The 21,082-nt window shown below is 46.5% G+C and overlaps 7 protein-coding genes across 7 annotated transcripts; 3 read left to right on the top strand and 4 right to left on the bottom strand.

The window, feature by feature from the left end:
* Window positions 1-70: 70 nt before the first annotated feature.
* On the bottom strand, window positions 71-3,825 carry BGW36DRAFT_203031 (uncharacterized protein). The gene is made up of 3 exons (XM_046209873.1): window positions 3,621-3,825; window positions 3,474-3,572; window positions 71-3,418 (listed from the first exon to the last, which is right to left on the bottom strand). Exons 2-3 carry the CDS (start codon window positions 3,504-3,506, stop codon window positions 272-274), a joined length of 3,180 nt encoding a protein of 1,059 aa, XP_046070632.1. The 5' UTR covers window positions 3,507-3,572; window positions 3,621-3,825; the 3' UTR covers window positions 71-271.
* A 785-nt stretch (window positions 3,826-4,610) lies between these two features.
* Window positions 4,611-5,237, top strand: BGW36DRAFT_429367 (uncharacterized protein; the record flags this gene model as incomplete). The annotated part of the gene is made up of 1 exon (XM_046220679.1): window positions 4,611-5,237. One exon carries the CDS (start codon window positions 4,611-4,613, stop codon window positions 5,235-5,237), a length of 627 nt encoding a protein of 208 aa, XP_046070631.1.
* A 174-nt stretch (window positions 5,238-5,411) lies between these two features.
* BGW36DRAFT_429366 (putative t-complex protein 1 gamma subunit) lies at window positions 5,412-7,304 on the bottom strand (the record flags this gene model as incomplete). The annotated part of the gene is made up of 6 exons (XM_046220678.1): window positions 5,412-5,501; window positions 5,554-6,191; window positions 6,241-6,831; window positions 6,883-7,091; window positions 7,146-7,212; window positions 7,280-7,304. 6 exons carry the CDS (start codon window positions 7,302-7,304, stop codon window positions 5,412-5,414), a joined length of 1,620 nt encoding a protein of 539 aa, XP_046070630.1.
* Window positions 7,305-7,758: 454 nt separating this feature from the next.
* On the bottom strand, window positions 7,759-8,586 carry BGW36DRAFT_361183 (uncharacterized protein; the record flags this gene model as incomplete). Its single annotated transcript, XM_046214255.1, has 1 exon — window positions 7,759-8,586. One exon carries the CDS (start codon window positions 8,584-8,586, stop codon window positions 7,759-7,761), a length of 828 nt encoding a protein of 275 aa, XP_046070629.1.
* A 1,060-nt stretch (window positions 8,587-9,646) lies between these two features.
* On the top strand, window positions 9,647-11,375 carry BGW36DRAFT_344843 (putative mitochondrial chaperone BCS1). Its single transcript, XM_046213180.1, has 2 exons — window positions 9,647-9,846; window positions 9,916-11,375. Exons 1-2 carry the CDS (start codon window positions 9,691-9,693, stop codon window positions 11,257-11,259), a joined length of 1,500 nt encoding a protein of 499 aa, XP_046070628.1. The 5' UTR covers window positions 9,647-9,690; the 3' UTR covers window positions 11,260-11,375.
* Window positions 11,376-11,895: 520 nt separating this feature from the next.
* BGW36DRAFT_382768 (IucC family-domain-containing protein) lies at window positions 11,896-13,595 on the bottom strand. Its single transcript, XM_046216588.1, has one exon. The coding sequence runs from the start codon at window positions 13,511-13,513 to the stop codon at window positions 11,975-11,977; it is 1,539 nt and encodes a 512-aa protein (XP_046070627.1). The 5' UTR covers window positions 13,514-13,595; the 3' UTR covers window positions 11,896-11,974.
* A 5,065-nt stretch (window positions 13,596-18,660) lies between these two features.
* On the top strand, window positions 18,661-20,979 carry BGW36DRAFT_429362 (fungal-specific transcription factor domain-containing protein; the record flags this gene model as incomplete). The annotated part of the gene is made up of 3 exons (XM_046220677.1): window positions 18,661-18,803; window positions 18,885-20,636; window positions 20,715-20,979. 3 exons carry the CDS (start codon window positions 18,661-18,663, stop codon window positions 20,977-20,979), a joined length of 2,160 nt encoding a protein of 719 aa, XP_046070626.1.
* Between the last annotated feature and the right edge of the window lie 103 nt (window positions 20,980-21,082).

Genomic DNA, 21,082 nt, shown 5'->3' with positions numbered 1-21,082 from the left:
AAACACATATTATATTATTATTATTATTGCACACTACGTGCCTAACGCTGCCTGCTATTCGCTCGCTTTTCCTTGTCATAATTCATGCATTTCATATCTAAACAGTCTTCTTTTGTCTATTCCCAGGGCATCTTAATTCGCGAAAAAGTCCTAACGGAAGAAAAAGTACGGCAATAAGAATAATGCACCATGCGCCAGCGCTCCCTGTAATCATACTCCTCAAAAGCTGCACTGTTGAATGTCAACATTATACGCTTAATGTTTCCTCCTTCTAGAGTTGGCCAACACGCTCCTCTGCATCATTCTGTAGTTTTTCTAATGCGTCGAGATGTTTTCGGAGCATCACGACGGCACCTAAGCTTAACCGAGAGACAAAGGGCGAAGCCGGGACTATGCTGTCCTCATCCTTCTTATCAGACGCGGAATTGTAATGCTCAATCATCTTGCGAGCTTCTGAGATCGCCTTCTGTAATAGGCAAGGCCGCTTTTCAGACTGAGATCCCGGAAGATACTGCCAGGCGAGAATATCCTCAAAGTCAGGAACGGATCTTTCTAGTGCGCGTTTGATGAAAGCCCGTGTCATCACGAATGATTTTTCGGTGTATTGACTACTCTCAACACGCTGGTTTCCTTCCGCTGCAAATACCTCAAATCCGGCTTCATCTAGATGTGTGTCAGTGCAAGGGAGGGGAAAGAGTTGAATATTAAGGGAAGAAATACTATAGAATGGGTCCTTGACCAGCACAAGACCCATGATCGAGACTAGGATTTGTAACAGCGTCGATTTGCTTGGAGACCACATCTCATCCGCATTTTTCCCTGACCATGTTCCTAGAATACTTAGACAGATCTTCCCATCTTCGTACAGGTTTGGATTAATCCGACCCATCGAGTTCGTCCATGAATGGAAGAAAGCGTTTGGAGGCTGGTTCGGGAAATTCTTGTCAAAATGAAAATCAACTACGTGAGGTGCATATTCATAGGGGGTTCCTTCGGGTCCAATGATTAGAACTCGTAGGAGATCCATTCTCGACTCCCATGTTCGCGCGAAGATTCCTGGTGGGAGCGATGTCTCAAGAATTTTGTACTCTTTGGTTATGCGACGTAGCGCAAGTGCATTACCATTTTCGACTACTTTAGTATGGGAAAAGTGGTGGTCAAACGGAGGGGGCGTATCTAGAATGGCAAACTTTGGAGGATCGCTGTTAACCCTGGCAGGGTCTAAAATAGAGGTGCCCTCAGTAGTAGAACGTTCGATGGCGTGCTCACTCGACGGTGGGACTACGCCAGGGGGAGCATCTTCCATGATAACGTCGTTGTCGTTGTCAACCATTTGGTAGCCATGTGAAAACGATTCTTCCACATATTCCTCTTCGTCAGACTCCTCTTCATCAGACTCCTCTTCATCAGACTCCTCTTCATCAGACTCCTCTTCATCAGACTCCTCTTCATCAGACTCCTCTTCATCAGACTCTGTGGTCCAGTCCTCGTTTTCTGGATGGCCACGAATCCATTGGGATAGCCCCAATCCTGTAAGGAATTCGAGACGGTCGTCTCCGTCCCCAAATTGGTCAACCAAGGCATGCATTAGGTCGGCAGTTTCATCATCTTGCCCAGCGCTGTCCTCGTCAACTACCATTAATACCCTTTCAAGCGGAAGCCGAATATCTCGACATTGATCCAGAGCCCCTAATCGAACAGTGACAGTGCCATCCAAATTAATCTCGACAATGTGCCCAACCCAATCAAGCGGTTGGTGAGTATCAAACGGTGCCATTTGATTCTCGAGTGTACCCCCAAGTAGCGCATCGTAGTCAACTTTAACCGACCGTCGGAACCACTCCGTGTTGACTATGACCTTTTTGATGTCCTCTAAATACACGTTCATGTAGGTAAATGCGACAGGCCATAAATGACTGAGCGCGCACTGGCCAGCAGTTGCCGATGACGGATCTTCGGGAGTATTCACTAGACTATATGAATGAACCATCCCCGGTACTATGATAACTATTACTTGCTCCTGTATGTTGAAGCGTAAGGCGTCGTAAGTCGCAAGTTCATACATGGAGACTTCATTACTTTCATCTCCTGGCTCTCCTAGTACTGAAGTCGGTCGAAGAACTTTGCCTTGGTAGAGAAGATCCACATGGGGATCTTTGAACCAACGAATCGACGCAACTTGCTCTCGACTGTTCACATTCTGGACCACTCCAACCTGGTTCAACTGCAAAATTGAAGCATTGGTGCCTCCAAAATTGGTACTGTAAGTGGACGGGTCAAATCGGCGGGTGCTGTGATTAGGAATGGTCTGGATTGTGTCTTTCAAAGCAACTATTTCCCCCGGCATAATCACATCTTCATGAGCCGAAAGCCTGTGGAGAGATGTAGATGCCTGAGTAGTGGTAGATAGATCTTGCCACTGGACGACGACATCCGTTTTCGAAGACACTATAGTAAAAGCATTGACATCATAACTAAAAGTCTCACTTGCAGGTATTCGATCAAACCGTGAATACTTCACTGCCGCCCCTGCAGGGTCTTTGAATCTAACGATATCTCCAATGAACCTTGCGCCATGTAGCTGGTAGCCACCGCTTCCACGAACGCCAGGAGTCTTCAGGAAATCGTACACTTTAGCCTCGTTTCGAATATCAGACACTCTTAAAACCTCGCTAGTCTGGCCAACGGAAGGAGCACCGATAGCGAAGACATTTGAGCATACCCATTCGACTGAGACTTCATTGGTGGCCGTGAACAAAATATTTCCAGAAGAATGGTTGTCAGAATAACTTCCGTGTATCCAATCACCTCGCTTCAAATTCATTAAAGGAGTGTGTACCCAGTCTCCGGGAACACGAAGAAAATCTGGCATATACCGGCCCTCATCGAATGGATCTCTGGAGAACCTGGGTGGCTGGGATATAATTATGTCTGGGTCTGCTTCTAGTGGCGTGTCGACCACTCGAGGATCTTGTGGTATAACGACTGACTGGTTTGGCAACATGAGCACTACATCACGGCTAGTCCATTGGACGATGCCAACTTTCTGCCGATATATGATGTATTTGCCAGCGTAGTAGTCGTCATAGCTCGTTAGGTCTTCTTCATCGACATCTTCGAGGAGAGGAGGGTTTGAGGTGTCTATTTCATGTGGGTGATACCATTTTGGTTTCTTCTTTGTGAATTTAACGGGGCCTCGTTCCCCTAATCTCGGGTCGACCTCTCTGTAAGCGATTGGTCGAAGGGTGTATTTAGCAAATATGCCAATGACCCTTCCAATCATGGTGTCAGTCTGGCTACGCTTCACAAAGTTTCCAATATCGATGGGTCGATCAACAAGGTCAAGTTCATCTTCAGAGACAAGTGAATGACCGTCAGAGTGGTCAATCCACATGACATAGACATATCCTTTCGGGGGCTGACCAAAAAGAGGTTAGTATAGTGGTAGACAAAAACCTAGAAACATCATTTACCACTCCGGTTTGGAGAAATTCCGCTATCTCCATGTCCGGGACTGGGACATGAGCAATGATAAGCTGATCTTCGTCCCCGGGAGGCTCGTGCGATTCAACCTGAGAATTGATTAATATACGACCAAAAGGACCTTCTTGCATACATACTTCGTAGAACGTCCTCTGCTAATTGTTAGACCGCTCATTACCATTATCTTTCAGTAGTGACTTACATCCACCGTTCCCACCAATGACCTGTTGGACTTGAGGGCGCAAACATCTTGACAATAGAACTTTGAAGTAGATACTCAGCGGGGTTGTTGTTTACAGATCTTCACTGCGAAATTCACCTTTCTGGTCTGATTATTGTCTTGTGCCACATTTGTAGCGTTCCCACTGAGAGCCGCCATTCAACCAGCGGGCTGCCCGAGCCAAAGCGGCTTAGGCGTTGAGTATTAGAGTGATATTATAGGCAATAGTGTCAACATATGTTTGAGGAAAACGAAGAATAGGGAGGCGAAAGTAAAGATAGATCGATAGAAAGAAGGAAATAAGGATAGGGCAGTGTCACTCATAGAAACAGCGCCACGGTGTGAGATCAATCATCCCAATATCGAAATATTACATGCGTCACGATGAGACCGATCACATAGGAGAGATCCTAGCATCCCAGCTCTGGCTGCGCGTAATAATGTTTGGAAATATTGGACCTAGCTCCCAGAACGGTTGCTTGTAAAACGAAGGAAAGATAACACGACGAGGTTGTGTTGAGACAAACAGCCCATTAGAGCGCGATATCAGGTGAGTCGCAGCTTGCTCCAAACGGCGAGCGGCCTCGGCGCGGGGAAGGAAGGCATGCCGCCGCCGAGCGAGGAGCTTGCTTTGGTCCGATAAGAATTTGGAAATTGGCGCCACCAACTCGCTAGCCCAAATCATTGTTTCCAACGTCGCATAGAGGACCTTATTGGTGTCAAGGAGCTAGTTGGTGTCCAGCACTGTTGACTATATTGTTATTGACTATTTATTCATTGAGCCCTGAGAGCCGTCCTCTCACGTCACCCTGGGAAAGACGCCACGCCTCCATCGCGACATCGCAGTTACCGCATCTTTTCTGGATAACTCGTTGCTTCCTAGAGACAAACAATACAGACAGAAACGATGTCTGAACCGGGCAAGGAATCAATTCCTACTAGCGCCGATCCCAAGAGCAAAAGGCCAACAAAACGTCGCCAGCTCACGCCCGTTTCCGAACAAGCAAACCAGATCAGCAGTCTTTTCAAAGACCCCGGCAAGGAAATCCGCCTGCCCTCAGCACCGAAGCCGCGGACCGCCGATTCACTCGCGCCTCCGCCCGAGATAGTTGCCAATGTGCAAGGGTCGTCGGCCGGTGCTGGCTCAGGCGAGTTTCACGTTTACAAAGCGAGCCGGCGTCGGGAATACGAGCGCTTGAGATTGATGGACGAGGAAGTCAAGCGAGAAAAGGATAACGAGGAATTTGAGAAGAAAAAGGCAGAAGCGCAGAGGAAGGATGACGAGAAGACAGAAAAGAATAGGAGAAAGCGTGAGAAACGCAAGGCTGTGGCTGCCAAAAATAAGAACGGCAACAAGGCCAACGGAGATACAGAGAGCATGAATGTCGACAATGACCAGGAGGCTGGGCCAAGGAAAGTTCCACGACTTGGGCCTCTGCCTCCACGGGGAAAGAATGTCGACGCGGAAGTGGAAAATGATCAAGAGCTCCAAGTTTACGAGGAACAGGGTGTTGTTATCCATGACGATGATTAAAATTTAAGTAAAGCTCAAAGCACCACATTATAGTTCGCCGGATCAAAATGGCCAGATACCCCGATGTACTTTCTTATTAGAACTATTTGTACAATTCGCACATGTAATTCATGTAACCTTAATCAAAGCCTCTATTTTTCGCCCACTTTTGAATTCCCAACATCCACTTCGGGCTTACTCTTCTCCACCACCCATATTCGCGCCGGCCTGTTGGGCAGATTTGGCACTGCAAATATCATCCACACGAAGCAGAAGGCATGCAGACTATAATGAAAGATTAGTAAGCTTGTAGCTGTGAGAATTTCAAACAACATACCTCAACAGCCGTTTTGATACTTTGGAGCTTGACAGCTTCGGGTTCCCAGACACCATACTCTTTCATATCAACAATTCTGCCAGTCTCACCGTTAACACCCCAGCTGGTGTGTCCCTCCACATGCTTAGCACGCAGGCTGGTAAGTACTCGGATAGGGCTTTCACCAGCATTTTCGACAAGGGTTCGGGGAATGACCTCCATGGCCTCGGCAACCGCTTTGTACGGCCATTGTTGTACACCCTCAACGGACTTCGCCAGTTGCTGAAGCTTGACGGACAAGGCCATTTCTGTCGCACCTCCTCCCGGTGATAGACGAGGGTGGAAGATAACGTTGCGAGCAACAGACATGGCGTCTTGAAGGTTCCGCTCTATCTCATTTAGGATGTCCTTAGACGGGCCTCGCAACAGGATTGTGCAAGCTTTGGGATCCTTGCATTTTCGCATGAAAGTGAAATACTCATCACCAATCTTTTCGATCTCGAATAAGCCGCACTTGGTTCCGACGTCGGATTCTTGCAGATCGTCGACACGGTTGACAATAGTGGCGCCTGTGGCACGTGCGATACGGTTGTTATCAGTCTTTCTGACACGGCGAAGGGCAGTAACGTTATTTTTGACCAGGAAATGTTGTGCCAAATCTATGCTAAATTAGTCCTCCTCCGTTGTGCTATCCCGGATTCCACTTACCGGAAACACCCTTTTCGGTGATAACGATGTCTGGTTTGAGGGCCAAGATCGCATCGCACATATACTTGACTTGTTCTTCTTCGATTTGCAGTATCCGATTCCAGTCCTCCTCCTTCGAAACCTCGATATTGGTTTGAGATTCGCCTTTCTTATACTCAAGGGGACAGTCCAATAGGACGATCCTTGGATTTTCGATCCGCCTTCTCATTTTTGGGTGAGTAATATCTTTATTGACCATCACACCATCGATAACCTCGCTGTCCTCAATCTCGCCGCCAGGGACCTTCTCCACTCGAGCGTATCGCTTAATATCCACCTCTTGTTTCCCACCACCCACTTGCAACGATACCGTACGGACTGCCTTCAGAGCAAGGCTGCACATGAGATCCGACCATCTCGAGACAAATTTTGTACCAATCGACGACTGAATGAGGCTGTACATCGCTTTATCGCTATCGATATCGACAGGGACTGAGATTTCCTCGACAATCTGAAGAGCGTCGTTGAGAGCTCGCTTAAATGCGGAGATGATCTGAACCGGGTGGATATTTCGTTCAAGCTGGGGCAGAGCTTGCGCGAGCATTTCACCGGCTATCAACCATTAGATAATGGCTTGCAAATGTAGATCCAGCGGGTGTATACCTAAAATGATGACCGTTGTAGTTCCGTCTCCGACTTCCTCGTCTTGCGTGCGGCTGAGCTCAATCATGCTCTTTGCAGCGGGATGTGCGACTTCTATTTCTCGGAGAATTGCATGGCCATCGTTCGTCAGTACAATACCACCCATGGGGTCTAACAACATTTTCAACATGGCTTTGGGGCCGAGGCATGATCGAATAATATCCGCAACACTATGTCATCAGTTAGCTCATAAAAATAGCGTCTCAGGCAAGAGTGCATCGTACGTCTTTGCCGCAGTGATATTCGACAATTGAGCCTGCCGACCGACCTGTCGGTCCCCCTTTTGGGTGTCTGAAGCCCTGTTAGTCGCAGTCTTGCCAGCAAGTCGAATCTGTAGAAAAAGGCGGGGAGGACATACTCATCACGACGACCGGTGCCTGCATCTTGACGGGCGCAGGCTTTCGGACCTGCTACTTGACTTTCTAGCGAAAGGAGGAGGGTAGAACAGTAGCACGTATGATAATAATATTAATATTAAGGTATCGAAGATGCCTGTGCACAACAGAACGAGGCGAGGCGACTTGCTGCATTCAAATTTCCGTGAACTTTGAAGTGGGATTGCTCCTTCCCGCAGCACTGCTGTTGCCCGCTAGCTGTTCCTGGCCTAGCGTATTTATGTTCCTGACCTCCCAGCACTAACATCAATTAGAAAGTATTATTTCATCTTCTCCTATCATACAGTATGGCCAATCTACAAAAGGCATCATGATCATGAGATTCGCCAGTTAGCCAATTTATTCATACACACCGTGTCTCGTGGCGATCGTTCATACATTAGAAATCGTAAAATGCGAATCAGGTACCAGTACCAGCATAAGCTCGTATCAATTTATCGGCTTATGCTTTCATCCACTTGTTCAGGCGCGAGAAGCTTTTCTTGACATGGTCGCGTAGGTTTGACGCAACCGGTTTAATGGACAAAGACTTCAGTCTAGAGCCTCGACGTGTTCTCTGCTTTTGGTGTTTCTGATTGACTACCAGGTTCGCAGGCAAAGGCTGGTGGTAGCTATTGAGGACTCGAAACTCTCTCTCAGGCTTTGCATGAACCTGGCTATTCCGTCTGAGATGGCGTCTGTGACCATAACCCATCGATTGCGATGCTGCAAAGGCGTTTCCTGAGGTCGTCGGCTGGGCACTCCATCTGCGCGGATTTCCAGGCCCAAGGCTTTGGACGAATGCCTGGCGATTAGACGTATAATCGGGCATGCCTCGAGGGGTGTCGTTTCTGATGATTGGCTGTGGCAATGCGAGAAGTGGTGTCGGGAACCTACTCAAGTACGTCGGCCGGACGGGTTGGAGTGGCCTGATCCAGTAATCATCTGGCATCACTCGAATGTCTGGATCCTCCATTTTCAGCCTGACGTAGCGCTCAGCGTGCATCTCAATTATGATCATCTGGAGATGTCGAGGTAGCTGCGCCATGGCTCGTGGGTTCAGATCGACGATAATTTCCTCTTCATCCTCCTCATCGCTCAACGAGGAGCCGATGGATGCCTCGTATTCGCTGTCATATTCCAACGAGTATTTCATGTTCATGCTGTGCATATTGTGCAACTTCTTTGTTCTGATTGAGTAGGCTCCCAACTCACTCTCAGATTCAGAGCTCAAATCAACAGTTTGCACAGACGAAAGGCTGCAACTGGAGTATGTTCTACGAAGGCCCATGATGTTTCTTAATTTCTGCTTTGAAAACAAACAGGAAACGTCGGCCGGAAGCATTCAGTTCTGATCGTATCGTGTCGCAAAAGATGAGGGTTATGGATAATGCACGCACGCACGCACTCAACTAAGCATTGCGTACGAGCCGCCAAACTGTACCAGCAAAACCCCGCAAATCTAGCAAAATAAAGATATCGAATATGCAAAATTCTCAAGAATGTAACTGATTCTCCAAACAAATGCTTTGTTGGTTTTATTGCTGAAGTTTGCAGACTGGAGGTGAATCAACATGTGAGGGAAACAGTTGGATGGGAAGACGAGGCGGTAACCAACGACCGCTGTTGCTGTTTGTTCCCAGCCAGGCAAACGGGCGGCGAATATTGTCGACGAATCTAGATTGCAAAGCGTGTAAATTTGGTGGTCAACAACCTCTTGATTGATTGGATTTGTTTGTCAAATCTGGAAACTGACTGATCTAGATCTTCAAATACTAAGTATAAGTAACAATAGAACAAGTCTATCAATAAGTCACATTCTTATTTTGTATGATACAATGGGAGTGAGTTCTCCTCGCCAGCCTCAATTCTCTATATCTGATGAGCGACACTGGGGTTCAATAGCCGCTTCTTTGTGATATTCCGTCCAGTGTCTGCATTATCTTAAACCTTGTCAGTTGATTTCCATCTTTCTACCAGTACTATTTGCATAAAACAGAAACTATACAGCAAGCCTTTAGCAGTATGACCTGCAGACACACATGATGTATTGGGAGGTACTAAGGCTGCTTGAAGATCACATGTATGGATAGACAGCATGAATTCTATACAAAACAACACGCACCTAGCTTTTAGTTATGATATTTACAGCTTTTTCAACTACTCTTACTAATACTAAAGTATACCAATTTTAAGATCGATGCCACATGCGCAGTGTAGAAATACTCCAGAGTGATGATTTCTGATAGATCTGGCAATGCTTGACCCTGATTGGCCCGTCCCCGCTGAAGCTCCGCGCGGATAAAAAATAGCAACGCTGATAGAAGCTCGTTCCTTCAAGCTCGTTCCTTCCCACCTTCAAGACTAATATGTAAATTCTCGCCAACAGTTTGGAATGGACACAAATGGGTCATCCACAGCTCCAGAGTCTCCGGCTCCTGCAGATTTGATTCTTCAGCAAAGAAAGGAAGCTCTGCAGGGGCTTCCGCAACCGAGCGGAGATGGCGGAGGCATTTTGTCTCAACTCTCTAGTAACCCTTTCTTCACAGCGGTAAGTGCATTGTAGTATATATGACCTTTGATATTGACGGCCAATTTCTAACTATTATCCGTGATGCAGGGTTTTGGTCTAGCTGGTCTAGGCGCGGCCGCAACATTCGCACAACGAGGCCTCAAGCACGGCGCAGCACTGATCCGGCGGCGCATGCTGGTCGACGTCGAAATCAACATCAAGGATGACTCATACACATGGTTTCTGCATTGGATGACAATATACCAACAATCACAACTAAACGGAGCTCGCGCGGCCGCCAAAAATGGGAGCGAGAAAGTCGGGTTGGTGGAGACCTTGTTGCGCAAGTTTACACCTGGAATGCGACAGCTGTCCATTCAAACACAAAAGGTTGAACACTCCAACGGCGCGATTCATACGAAATTCACGCTTATACCTGGGACCGGGAGGCATATTTTACGATACAAGAATGCGTTTGTTCTTGTCAACCGTGTTCGCGAATCTTCGTCGCGGGATCTGCAATCAGGTCGGCCATGGGAAACGGTCACATTGACTACGTTATACGCGCATCGGCATATTTTTGAAGACATGTTTGCCGAGGCACATGAGGTGGCTGCCAGGTCACACGAGGGAAAGACTAGAATTTACAACAGCTGGGGCGCGGAATGGCAACAGTTCGGCCACCCGCGGCGGAAACGTCCGTTGGAGTCGGTGGTTTTAGACGATGGCATTAAAGAAAGAATTGTCGAGGATGTGAAAGACTTTCTTGATAGTGGGCGGTGGTACTACGACCGTGGAATTCCTTACCGCAGGGGCTACCTCCTTCACGGCCCTCCTGGCAGTGGCAAGAGCTCGTTCATACAGGCATTAGCAGGGGAGCTAGATTACGATATCGCGATTTTGAATCTTAGTGAGCGCGGTCTGACAGATGACCGACTCAACCATCTCCTCACAATCATCCCCAACCGGACTTTGGTTCTACTAGAGGATGTTGACGCGGCCTTTTCCAACCGCCGAGTCCAAACAGAGGAAGACGGGTATCGCGGGGCCAACGTCACGTTTTCTGGTCTCCTGAATGCGCTTGACGGGGTAGCTAGCGCAGAGGAACGCATTATATTTTTGACAACGAACCACGTTGAGCGGCTCGACGAAGCACTCGTCCGTCCTGGTCGTGTCGACATGACAGTACGCCTGGGCGAAGCCACTCGCTACCAAGTGGCAGCGTTATGGGATCGATTCTACGGCGAATTCGATCCAAACGGCGCCTATAAGGAGAGATTCCTAGACCGACTTTCGGGACTCGGACTCATCGAAGATGGGAATGGCCAGAAGGCTGACCATTCCCGGACTGTCAGTACTGCTGCTCTCCAGGGCTTATTCTTGTACAATAAGGGAGATATGGAAAGGGTGATCAAATCAGCCGACTTGCTAGCGCAGCCTATTTACAATTGATTCATGGGAATGCCTGTATTATAAACGGATTTTGTTCTACTGTATAGTAAATACTCTTTAATCTCTGACAATTACACGTCAGATGACGACAATAATTAGACTCATAGAATTATCTACAACCAGTTTCTAGATATTCACTCATCTTTATAAGAAAGAAAAAAAGAAATGCATGAACGCTAAATCATTAAACTACACAGATGCAATACACTAGTCATCGACTTCAGTGCGTGTTACGTCAATATCCACCTTTTCCTCCGATTGGGAGCGTAATAAATGTTCTTCTTCTGGACTGATCGGACTATCATCATCGTGTTCGCGGCCATTACCATCCAGACTGAATCGGTAATTGCCTTCTTCAAGACCATCGCGCCTCTGAATTATACCGGCACGTCTGCAACGGAAGTGTATAAACAAGGCACATAAACCCCCAAATTAAAAGCGATGCAGAAACAACAGAACTAAACCCGATCAAAAAGTGTGTGAAAATAGTAGCAATGGTATCCATCATTTCTTTTCTTCGTTGTTCTTTGTCCCTTTCGTTTTGCTGTGTATGGGCCAGCAACATTTGAAGGTTACATGCACTTTACCATCGCACTACTCCTGTATTAATTATGCGTATGTAGTAATGCACATTACCTTCCATTTAGGGTTAATTCATGTGGCTATAGCAATCTAGCAAGAGAATAAAGCGCATTCTTAATACTTCATACCTAGTCTATTTATGCTGGCAGTAATAGAAGCGGTTTGTAACAGGCACTAGCGTTAATTCCTTGTCGACGCCATAAATTTGCATTGCAAGAGTCGCTCGGGCTTCAACACACGGGCTGTTCAGCCATTCCAAAGCCAACTCGTCATTCTCTGGAATTATCTTTTCCAGCTCTTGTCGGGCGACCCTCCACCCGGCATCACCGACTTTTAATGCAAGGACCATAGAAGCGACATGGGTATGAAGCACAGTGTGCATATACCTGTAAACCTTGTCCCGCGAATCCATGGTGGTTATGAATGATGTGGTGTCAATATCTAGTGAACTGGCTTCTATGAAGGACTCTCGGTGCACTCGATACGAAGTAAAGTCCCGAATATAGAACCCATGAATCGCCCGGGTTTCGGGATGTAGCCTGATAAGGAGATTCTGCGCATGAGCCTGCAGTGCAAAGCCATACAGCAGAACGGAGGGCGCAATTGCGCGGAATAGATGGTGGCAGAACTCTCGAAGCAGCTCAAGCTTCTCTTCGAGCGTCTCAGGTGCCCAAACTAGGTGAAGATGTTCCATCAGTGCCACGCAAACAATCAATTTATCTCCAGTCTCCGCTTCAATTGATTCAAGGCTTTGACGGAGAACGCAGCCCAAGTGCAGGCTCGAAGTTGACGCGGCTCCATATTCGCGAATTACAGTCAGAGAGCCGCCAAACGATTCGGCTGCTTGTTCAACCAAATGCAGGACCGGCTGCAGTCTATAGCCAATTGTGATGGACCAAGGTTTGATGGTACGGACATTAGATGTGATTTTCAAAGCAAGCGGCATCTTGACGCAGCAGTCAGCGCCAGGTATTGTGATGGTTCTCACAGAGCTCTGTGATCGGCCGGTAATTGTCTTATCCAAGACTTTGGCTTGGGGGAATTCACTTTTGACGCGGGGCAACTGAAGTTCATGAACAGGAAAGATGATAGAATCGTCGTCGACTTGCTCGATTGGAGCGATTCGCCGAATACGTTCATCGTAGTCCCCAACAACTGTGACACCCTCGCGGGGAATAGTTACAAAGTAAAGCTTTGCGTCCAGAAAATGTCCTACTTCGGGATATCTACACTTGTGCCAGGGATGCAAACCGTGAGCTTCGATGAGAGCCTGTTCCCACTCGATGGCGGGGGAGTCATAAGTAAGAGATAGTTGGCGGCCGTATGCAAGCTCCATATTAGCAACCGAGTTATCAAACTCCCGGCATACTCTTTTCAATATCCCATACTCTATGTTGGTCCATTTTCCAATGATGCGAATTAATTGTGCCCCATCATGTACCGCATCTCCCTTGTAGGTGACATGGCCTGGTAGTTCCGAGGCATCGAGGATATCTTCGAAGAGGAATGGTTGAGGAAGGTGGATGAGGACCTTCTCGTTCGTGTCCGGGTGTGAGAGTGTGATATATTCATCACTGAAAGTGATGGTCACGAAGCGTTCGTTTATCAAGCACGCTGCTACTCGAGCAAGTGAGGCATGCTCGGCTCGCTTCCTCTCCGCTGATTTGTCCATGAATAAGTAGTCAAGCAGTCGTCGTAAAAAATCTGTAGCAGTATAAATGGGGGTTGGGAATCTAGCTCTGCTGATAAGGGGTATGGAATGACTGATACAACTCAGTTGATGGGCGGTGTAGGCTACATATACACCGGAGCAAACACTGGGGGATTTTACTAATTAACTGGTTTACTGCTTAGAAAAAGCAATGTGATGCATCCATCTTGTCGATCTGCGACAACTCAATCAACTCGTCACTTGGCAGCGCAAGCCACAACATTAAGTTGGATAGAGCATGAAGATCAGTCTGAGACTATTCCTATAAAAGGGGGTACGAATGCCGTCTTTGGTAAAGAAATATTTTCGCGTTGCTAAATCTAGTATAGCTTTACGGGTCAGATCGACAACTATTTAGCGACATCTTAACCAATGTCCTCTCAGTGGCTCTCACTGTGCTTCGTACAATCTGAGATACATTATTGGGACACATAGAGTACTAATTATTAGTGTAAGGTGAAGCATATGTATACATATACACACGCAAGGAGAGGTGAATTCCATCTCCGGTAAGGAAGTCTATACTACTCCCAGTATAGCACTACATTTAGTACTTTCTAAATTTTAGACTTTATGCTAACACTTGGACCCCTACTATAGCGCGTAGAGTTACGAGCCTATAACATCGTTGATGAAGAAAGCCTTTTGTTTTTTAACTCTTGTTTAATGACCATTCCTAGCCTCTAGGCTATGACAGTCTCGTTTTAGTGGGAGCTACGGGTCCCCGGCTTATAGGGGTCTCAGACCCTAATTTCCCACGTCGCATGCCCCGAACTGGTGCCAAAACTTTCAAATGCACTTACGCTCCTCGACCTAAGAACGTGCGGGTTTCATGCCAGACAGGCTGCCCAGAGGTGTTTGCTCATTGACGCATGACCTTGGCGTTAGTACACATCAGCACCACGGATCTAACCAACTGGTCTAACCGACCACATGAGTTGGAGTCCTGTTCCATAGAGTGATAGAATAGTTTGTACTAAAAGAGAACATAGGTCGATTATATTTTCATTATTTTATAGCATAAGATGATTAAATAGACCATACGGGAATTTCCTCCACTTTCTATCTTAATAGGTCGCATTTCCAACCATAGTGGTTAATAACCAGCTCCATTATTTCGTAACTATAAATCAGGCGATTATATTCACATCAATATTACTACTATTAATTGGGTAAAATAAACCTAGAACCATCTTATTTCTAATAGTTAGAGAATACATCAGGACATTGAGAGCCCTTGAAAACAGAAGATCTACTATATTTGTGGTAAAGGCCATTCCCATGCACATATTATGGTTGTGGCTAATAGGGTTAACCCTAAGCAAATTCTATTATTACAAGGTTTGCTCCGTCGCTGACCGCGTCATTCGCGACCCTCAGTATCGTGGCGTTGATTTTATGTTTCGGAAAGCTCGATCTCCAAATGCATAGCAAATAATGAAATATTTGTCGTCGTACCTCCATTCAGAACATTGACCGAACTCGGCCCAGTCACCCGTTGTAGTCGTCTCCAAACCTAATCCGAGAATGGCTGTATCACCGAACTGGCGCGCCAGATCCTGGCCGACGTGAGCTAACCCAGCTACTTCACCGGTAGCTGGGACTTTTCAAAGAAAGGATACGTAGTTCGATAAATCTAAGCCACCAAGACCTTTAGATCTAGTAAAACTAGGGAAGTCACTGTTATCAATTGATTGGTGGTGTGGCCTGCAGCCCCGCCTCGAAAACCTGGGGATGTCGGTACACTCCGCAATAATGACAATTTCAGTTTCAAGATGGAGGCTTGAGTCATTACGGTCCGTTAGGGGAGAACCTAGCATAACATATAGCGAGAGGCTCTTCATGAATCGTTCTCGGGTCATGTCTGCTACGCCACTCGGCGAACAAACACCGAAATGCATATAGCGGGACTGCTCCAGGACCTGTCGACAGATGGTCATGTGAGATTACTAGTAATTGTTGTACGGGGCTAAACTTGGAGACGGAGTACTAGGGAATTTCTAAGCGACGAGTCTCCAGCTTTCCATTCCAAGTTAAAAGCTATTCAGTTAACAAAGGAGTGCCGAGTTTCTGCCGAGTTTCCCGAACTTACATGTTACTTATGCATAGCCTGAAGGCGGTTTGTGGCTTGATTGCCAAGCTAAATTTGTCATTCCTGGACAATCGAACTTAGTTAACTTATTGGCTATGAATGGGAAAATATGAAAACAAGAATTTCATTGGAGAATTTCGTTGGCTCCCCCAGTACACTGATTGTGTCTACTTTCATTGGCAATTATAAACATGGAATGGGTGGCAATAACAAATAACATAAATCCTGGTTTTTACAAGAGAAAAGTTTTCAGTAAGAGAACTAGAATGCGACAACAATAAAAAAGGTCTAGGAACCCAACACCATGATTATTTGGATCAAGGTCATGGGCAAAACTACCCAGGTGATTGGAAGGAAGAACCAAAGACAACCAGCAACAAGGATGTTGAACCTATACGAATACGAGGGCGCATTGTATTTCGACCAGGTTCCATTCCGAGCATGGCCGGGTGCTTGAATCAAATAATCACCCACAAAGGCAGAGGATCTCTTGTACTGTCTTCCGCAGGAAGTATTATTAAGGTGGCGACTGCGAAGAGTTTCAGGGCTGCCTATAGCCGGGATATCTAGATATAGTCACTCGAACATTCATATAGTACTAGCACCAGGTCCTTGAGATGAGACAAGCAGGGAAAATTCCGAGTCGTTGTCGTTACGCCGGGACCCGAAGGTTGTTCCTTCGTCTGTATTGGATCTAATCAGTAGAGGGACCTTTGTAAATCGACCAGTATCAAGCATTGTCGACGTTACATCCTGCATAAAATCATCATCAACTGCAGGTCCGAACGAAGACGAGGGGTTATATTGAGAGCAAGGTTTAGGATGTCAAATAGCACCGCGCGCAAGCAATCCAGGCTGTTGGAACATCTGTTACAACCTGTGGCTGCAGTAATATTATTGTATGGCAGACCGCCTAGTGTCGTGTTAGAAGCACCTGTAAATTTCCAACTGCTTTCAGGAATGATGGCACGAAAGAGATCATCATCTCGGCCACCATAAGCTTGAGCCTGGTAACCAGCACTTCCCCCGCCTGTGCTTTCACTCCACATGGCGACTCTCCACCGAAAGCCTCGCGTTTTAAATCACTGGGCTCGTACAAACATCACTATGAGAGGCTTTCCGAGTATAGCAGAATTGCGGACAATAAAGGTCATGTTGTATTGTTCATCTGTATTCCTGCCCATAACGTATCCTCCTCCATGTATCTAGACTAAAACTGGCGGAGAACTAGTTTTGTGGCTGGAGGGTCTTATCATATTTAAAGTAGGGCAGTCTTCAGAGACTTAGTATTCAATGTCGATTATCGGTATTCTTATATCAGACTTACAGTCCGCAGATATTATGACAAGTTCAGTATGCATTTTACCACATACCTAAAGGAGACGAGTTCTTTGCATCAAATATTTCCATAAGGGGTGTGTTTGGGCTTGGGAGTGGCCTGAGCGGGAGATTCCCTAGAGGTATTGAGCATCAGTGATCCTTAGAGAAATCTTGGTTATAGACAGGGCTGTGGATTCCAGCGTAGGTACGTTCTTCACTGTGGCAATAGGAGAATCAGCACACTAAGCAAGTATTAAATTTACCACATGACTGAAAAGATGTACTTACTTCTTAATCATGGGCAATTCATTTATCAATACAACAGCAAGTGAACGGGGAGGAGCCCAACGAAGGGCGCAAGAAGTGGGGACTAAGCTATAAGTAGAGGTAATCAAGAAAGCACATGCATGATGCCTCCAATTAAGTTTCTTAGAGTCGCCTCCTAGCGTTTATTTATATAGCAGCTGGTTATTATTAAAGGGAAAAGGACCCTCGTCAGAACTAGTACATATGAGCAGATGAATGGGGAATGGTGACAGCTCCGGGGGGTCTGTCATTACAGGAGCAGGCGACGCCCTCACGTTTGGCTCCAGGAGGGGCAACCTGGGCAAGGTCGTAAAAACTAATTAAATAATAATAATAATAATAATAATGAGCAGATGAAAACTGTGCTAGTTTTCGGTAAAGCGGAGTTTGTCCATTAGAAAAGGGCAACTGTTTCGCACTACTATAAATCGCCATCTGATCTCATCGCCATTCATCTTTTCGCAGGCTTCTACGCAGGCACAACTTAACTAAAACCATTAAACTGCGTGCTAATGTTGAGTTCCACCTCCGTTCGGCAATCTGAAACCCCAGTCGCCTGGGGCTGAGCGGTTTTTCTGTAGGCGCTACTTTTTAGGATGATGTTAAACTCTCGGAATCCACTACTAGGAAAGGAAAGGTCTGCAAGAATACGCTCACGTGTACGTGGCTCTGTCTACGGAGTAGTGTCTGCGGAGAAGAAAGTATTTTGTGGGCGTGCGTGGTAAGCGGGTCCACGAGTCGATCTAGACCGCTAGTACAAGTAGAAGTCAAATATATTTCAGATACCACCTCATTAAGTACTGTGGTAGTGCAAAATTGGGATGCTACGGATACCCCGGAATGCTTTCGGGCACGCCAAATTGGCGTGTAAAATTTCGGATGAGTTTTACTGGCGAACCACAGACGCGATTAGTGTTGGATCGCATGATTTACATCTATTTGGTCATGTGGTAAGCCTTACAATTAGTCTGTTTTCAATTTGGTCTGGAATATTCTGACAGCCACGATGGCCAACAAACTATCACCCACTCAACCAATCAATTCAGTCCACGGCTTGACGAGGCTTCGGCCTTGCCTTTTCTATTCTTGAATAGAGTTCTGTTTCATTTCTATCATACCTATGCCTAGGGCTATTTTGAGGAAGAATGCGGGGATACCGCACAGAAACGCACCCCTGAATGGAGTGGATAGCCAATAGCTTTTTTCTTGCTAAAATCTCCGAGTGTTACCGCAGCATGGGTTTTTCTTCCCTCAATTTTTATTTTTTTCCCCATCTTTTTCTCAACATCGGTATATGTGATGGCCGAATACGTCGCTGGAGCAGAATTCCCTAGTATCAAAGATAATTGCCAAACTATTGATCCCTAAACAAATAGATGAGAAGAGAGTCATGAGTAGTGATGCTAACTGCATCACTCCCCATGGGGAATCACCCTTTCTGGGCAGTCATGAGGAGGAAGAGGATGAGGTAAATGCAGAGGAGCAGATGGTGGAGAGACTGTCGGGTCTGAAGAGGCCTTTGGCGGTTACCGCGTACGTTTTACTTTTTCTTTCCAGTTGTACGTATCCATAGAAGAAATCAGTGACAGAGTCTGACGATTTGGGACCTTAAAGTTGCGAGCTTTGCAAAGCGAGAAAGGTACGCTGTGATCGCGTAGAGCCCTCGTGTGGATGGTGCACTCGCAATAGCCGGTCCTGCGTCTACAAAGGGCGTCAGAAGCCAGGATTCCGCGCTGGACATATGCGCGAACTTGAGAATAAGGTCAATAAGCTTGAGGTTATACTGCAAGCATTGGGCCACCGTGTAGAAGGCTTGATCTCAATATCCAACACAGCCAGATTGGCAGATGATCAAACAACACATCCCCTTCAGTCTCCCAGAACCCCCGGTGGAGTAGGGGCACAGCAATCAGATGGTATGATATGCTATGACTCTCGCACTCTGGAGCTCATGTCAGTTCAGTTGACGACGAATCCGAGTGGCTCCACTGAGGCGTCGTTGCGGGACCTGCCTTCAGGTGAGTTGCTGTACAATCTTGTTGACTTGTACTTCAAGTATGTCAATACGTGGTGTCCGATCCTGGATCGCAAAGCCATATTCGATAGCTTCTTTCTTGGTTCGTCTATCCCAGATAATACAGACCGAATAGTTCTCTATGCTATCGTCGCAACCGCACTGCGGTTCAGTCAAGACCCATCACTGACGGAAGAATCTCGCAAGCGATATCATTCTGTCGCAACGGCCAAGGTTTTGCTCCGTGGGATAATACAGACTCCCTCGATAGAGTCTCTTCAAGCGCTTGTGATCCTTGCTTGGGACTTCCTGGGGACTTCTGATGGGCCACAGAGCTCAAATATTATCGCTATGATAGCTCGCACTGTCCTGCTACTGAATCTGCATGTTGAATCAAGTTTATCCCAGTCATCTGCTATACGTGCGAGTGTGCCTCCTAGCAGACTTCGCGATAGCCTTTTACCCCAGCCAGGCTCCTGGATTGAGGAGGAAGGTCGCCGGCGGCTGTTCTGGATGGTCTACATCATCGAATGCTATGCCTCAGTTGCCACAGAATCAGACTCTGTCTTTTGTGATGCCAATATCGACCGTTCTCTTCCCTGTCGTTATGATTTATTTTCGAAAAACCAACCGGTTGAAACACGCTGGTTTAAGGGACCTGGACGCTCCAAAATGATAATTAATCAACCTGATAATTTAGGAAGTTTTTCCTATCACTGCGAGATCATTCGCACTCTGAGCCGTGTTCAAGCCTTTTTACGAACCCCTGTGGATATCTGCTCAATGGCAGATGTGGAAAAATGGCAGAATACTTACTACGAACTAGATAACGAACTAAATACTTGGCTTAATAACCTGCCACAGGACTATAGTAATGTCTCACAGCTCTGCCATTCAGACCCAACAAGCAAGATTTCGAATTGGATAATTCTACACTCTGCATTTGTTACCTCAGTGGTACGTCTGCATTCTTGCGCAGCATATCCTACTGTTCGATCACATATTTTTACACCGTCCTATAATGCCTCTCAGCGCTGTCTCACCGCGGTAGAGAGTTTGCGGGAGATTGCGCAGGATGTGTTCAAAACTGGCATGATTAATCTTCTTGGTCCTCATTTTGTGTTTTCTTTATATGTAGCTGTCCGGCTTTTGCTTGTCCATGCAGCGTGCACTGGAACAGACCCAAATTGCGAGTATTTTATCTTCATCCTTGACCAGATGAGTCAGTATTGGGGTGTGGCAGGTCAATACGCTCGGCTATTAGATCGGATATGGAAGCGGTCTCGAGTAGGATGGCCTTACAGTAACGGCACGATGTCGTCTGCTCCAAAGGCACTCTCTATGATGCGGAGGTATGTATGTTCATTTGAATTATTTTTGAACACACTCTCATCCTAGCAAGTCCTAAGCACTGAAATTTGACACCATAGAAGAGCCTACGAACTTCATATTTCGGCTGTTCAGCGTCCATCAACTACAATTAAACCTCTACCAACCAAGTCAGTTACAGCTGAGGACTTGGATTACCTTGAAGTGTTTGATTTCTTCAATTACCCCCGCCTCCCTACCGGCATAGTAAGCAGCCCGAGTCTTCACGGGTCGCTGTTGAACTTGGATGGCGTTGCTTCTGGAAAAGACTATTTTGTGGCGACAAGTTTCCCAACAGATTTGGGGTTGTCGTACGGGGCAACTTGATCAGTATATATGTTCTCTTCTCTTTACACACATCCTATTTCTATCTCTATTGGGCATGAACCATGACGTGACGATGCTAATAATATTTTGGGGCCATCTCGGT

This window comes from Talaromyces proteolyticus (genome assembly GCF_021365285.1).
Source record: "Talaromyces proteolyticus strain PMI_201 chromosome Unknown BGW36scaffold_8, whole genome shotgun sequence".
Classification (NCBI taxonomy): Eukaryota; Fungi; Ascomycota; class Eurotiomycetes; order Eurotiales; family Trichocomaceae; genus Talaromyces; species Talaromyces proteolyticus.
The sequence above is the reverse complement of the archived record's forward strand: the minus strand, read 5'-3'. Positions and strand labels throughout refer to the sequence as shown.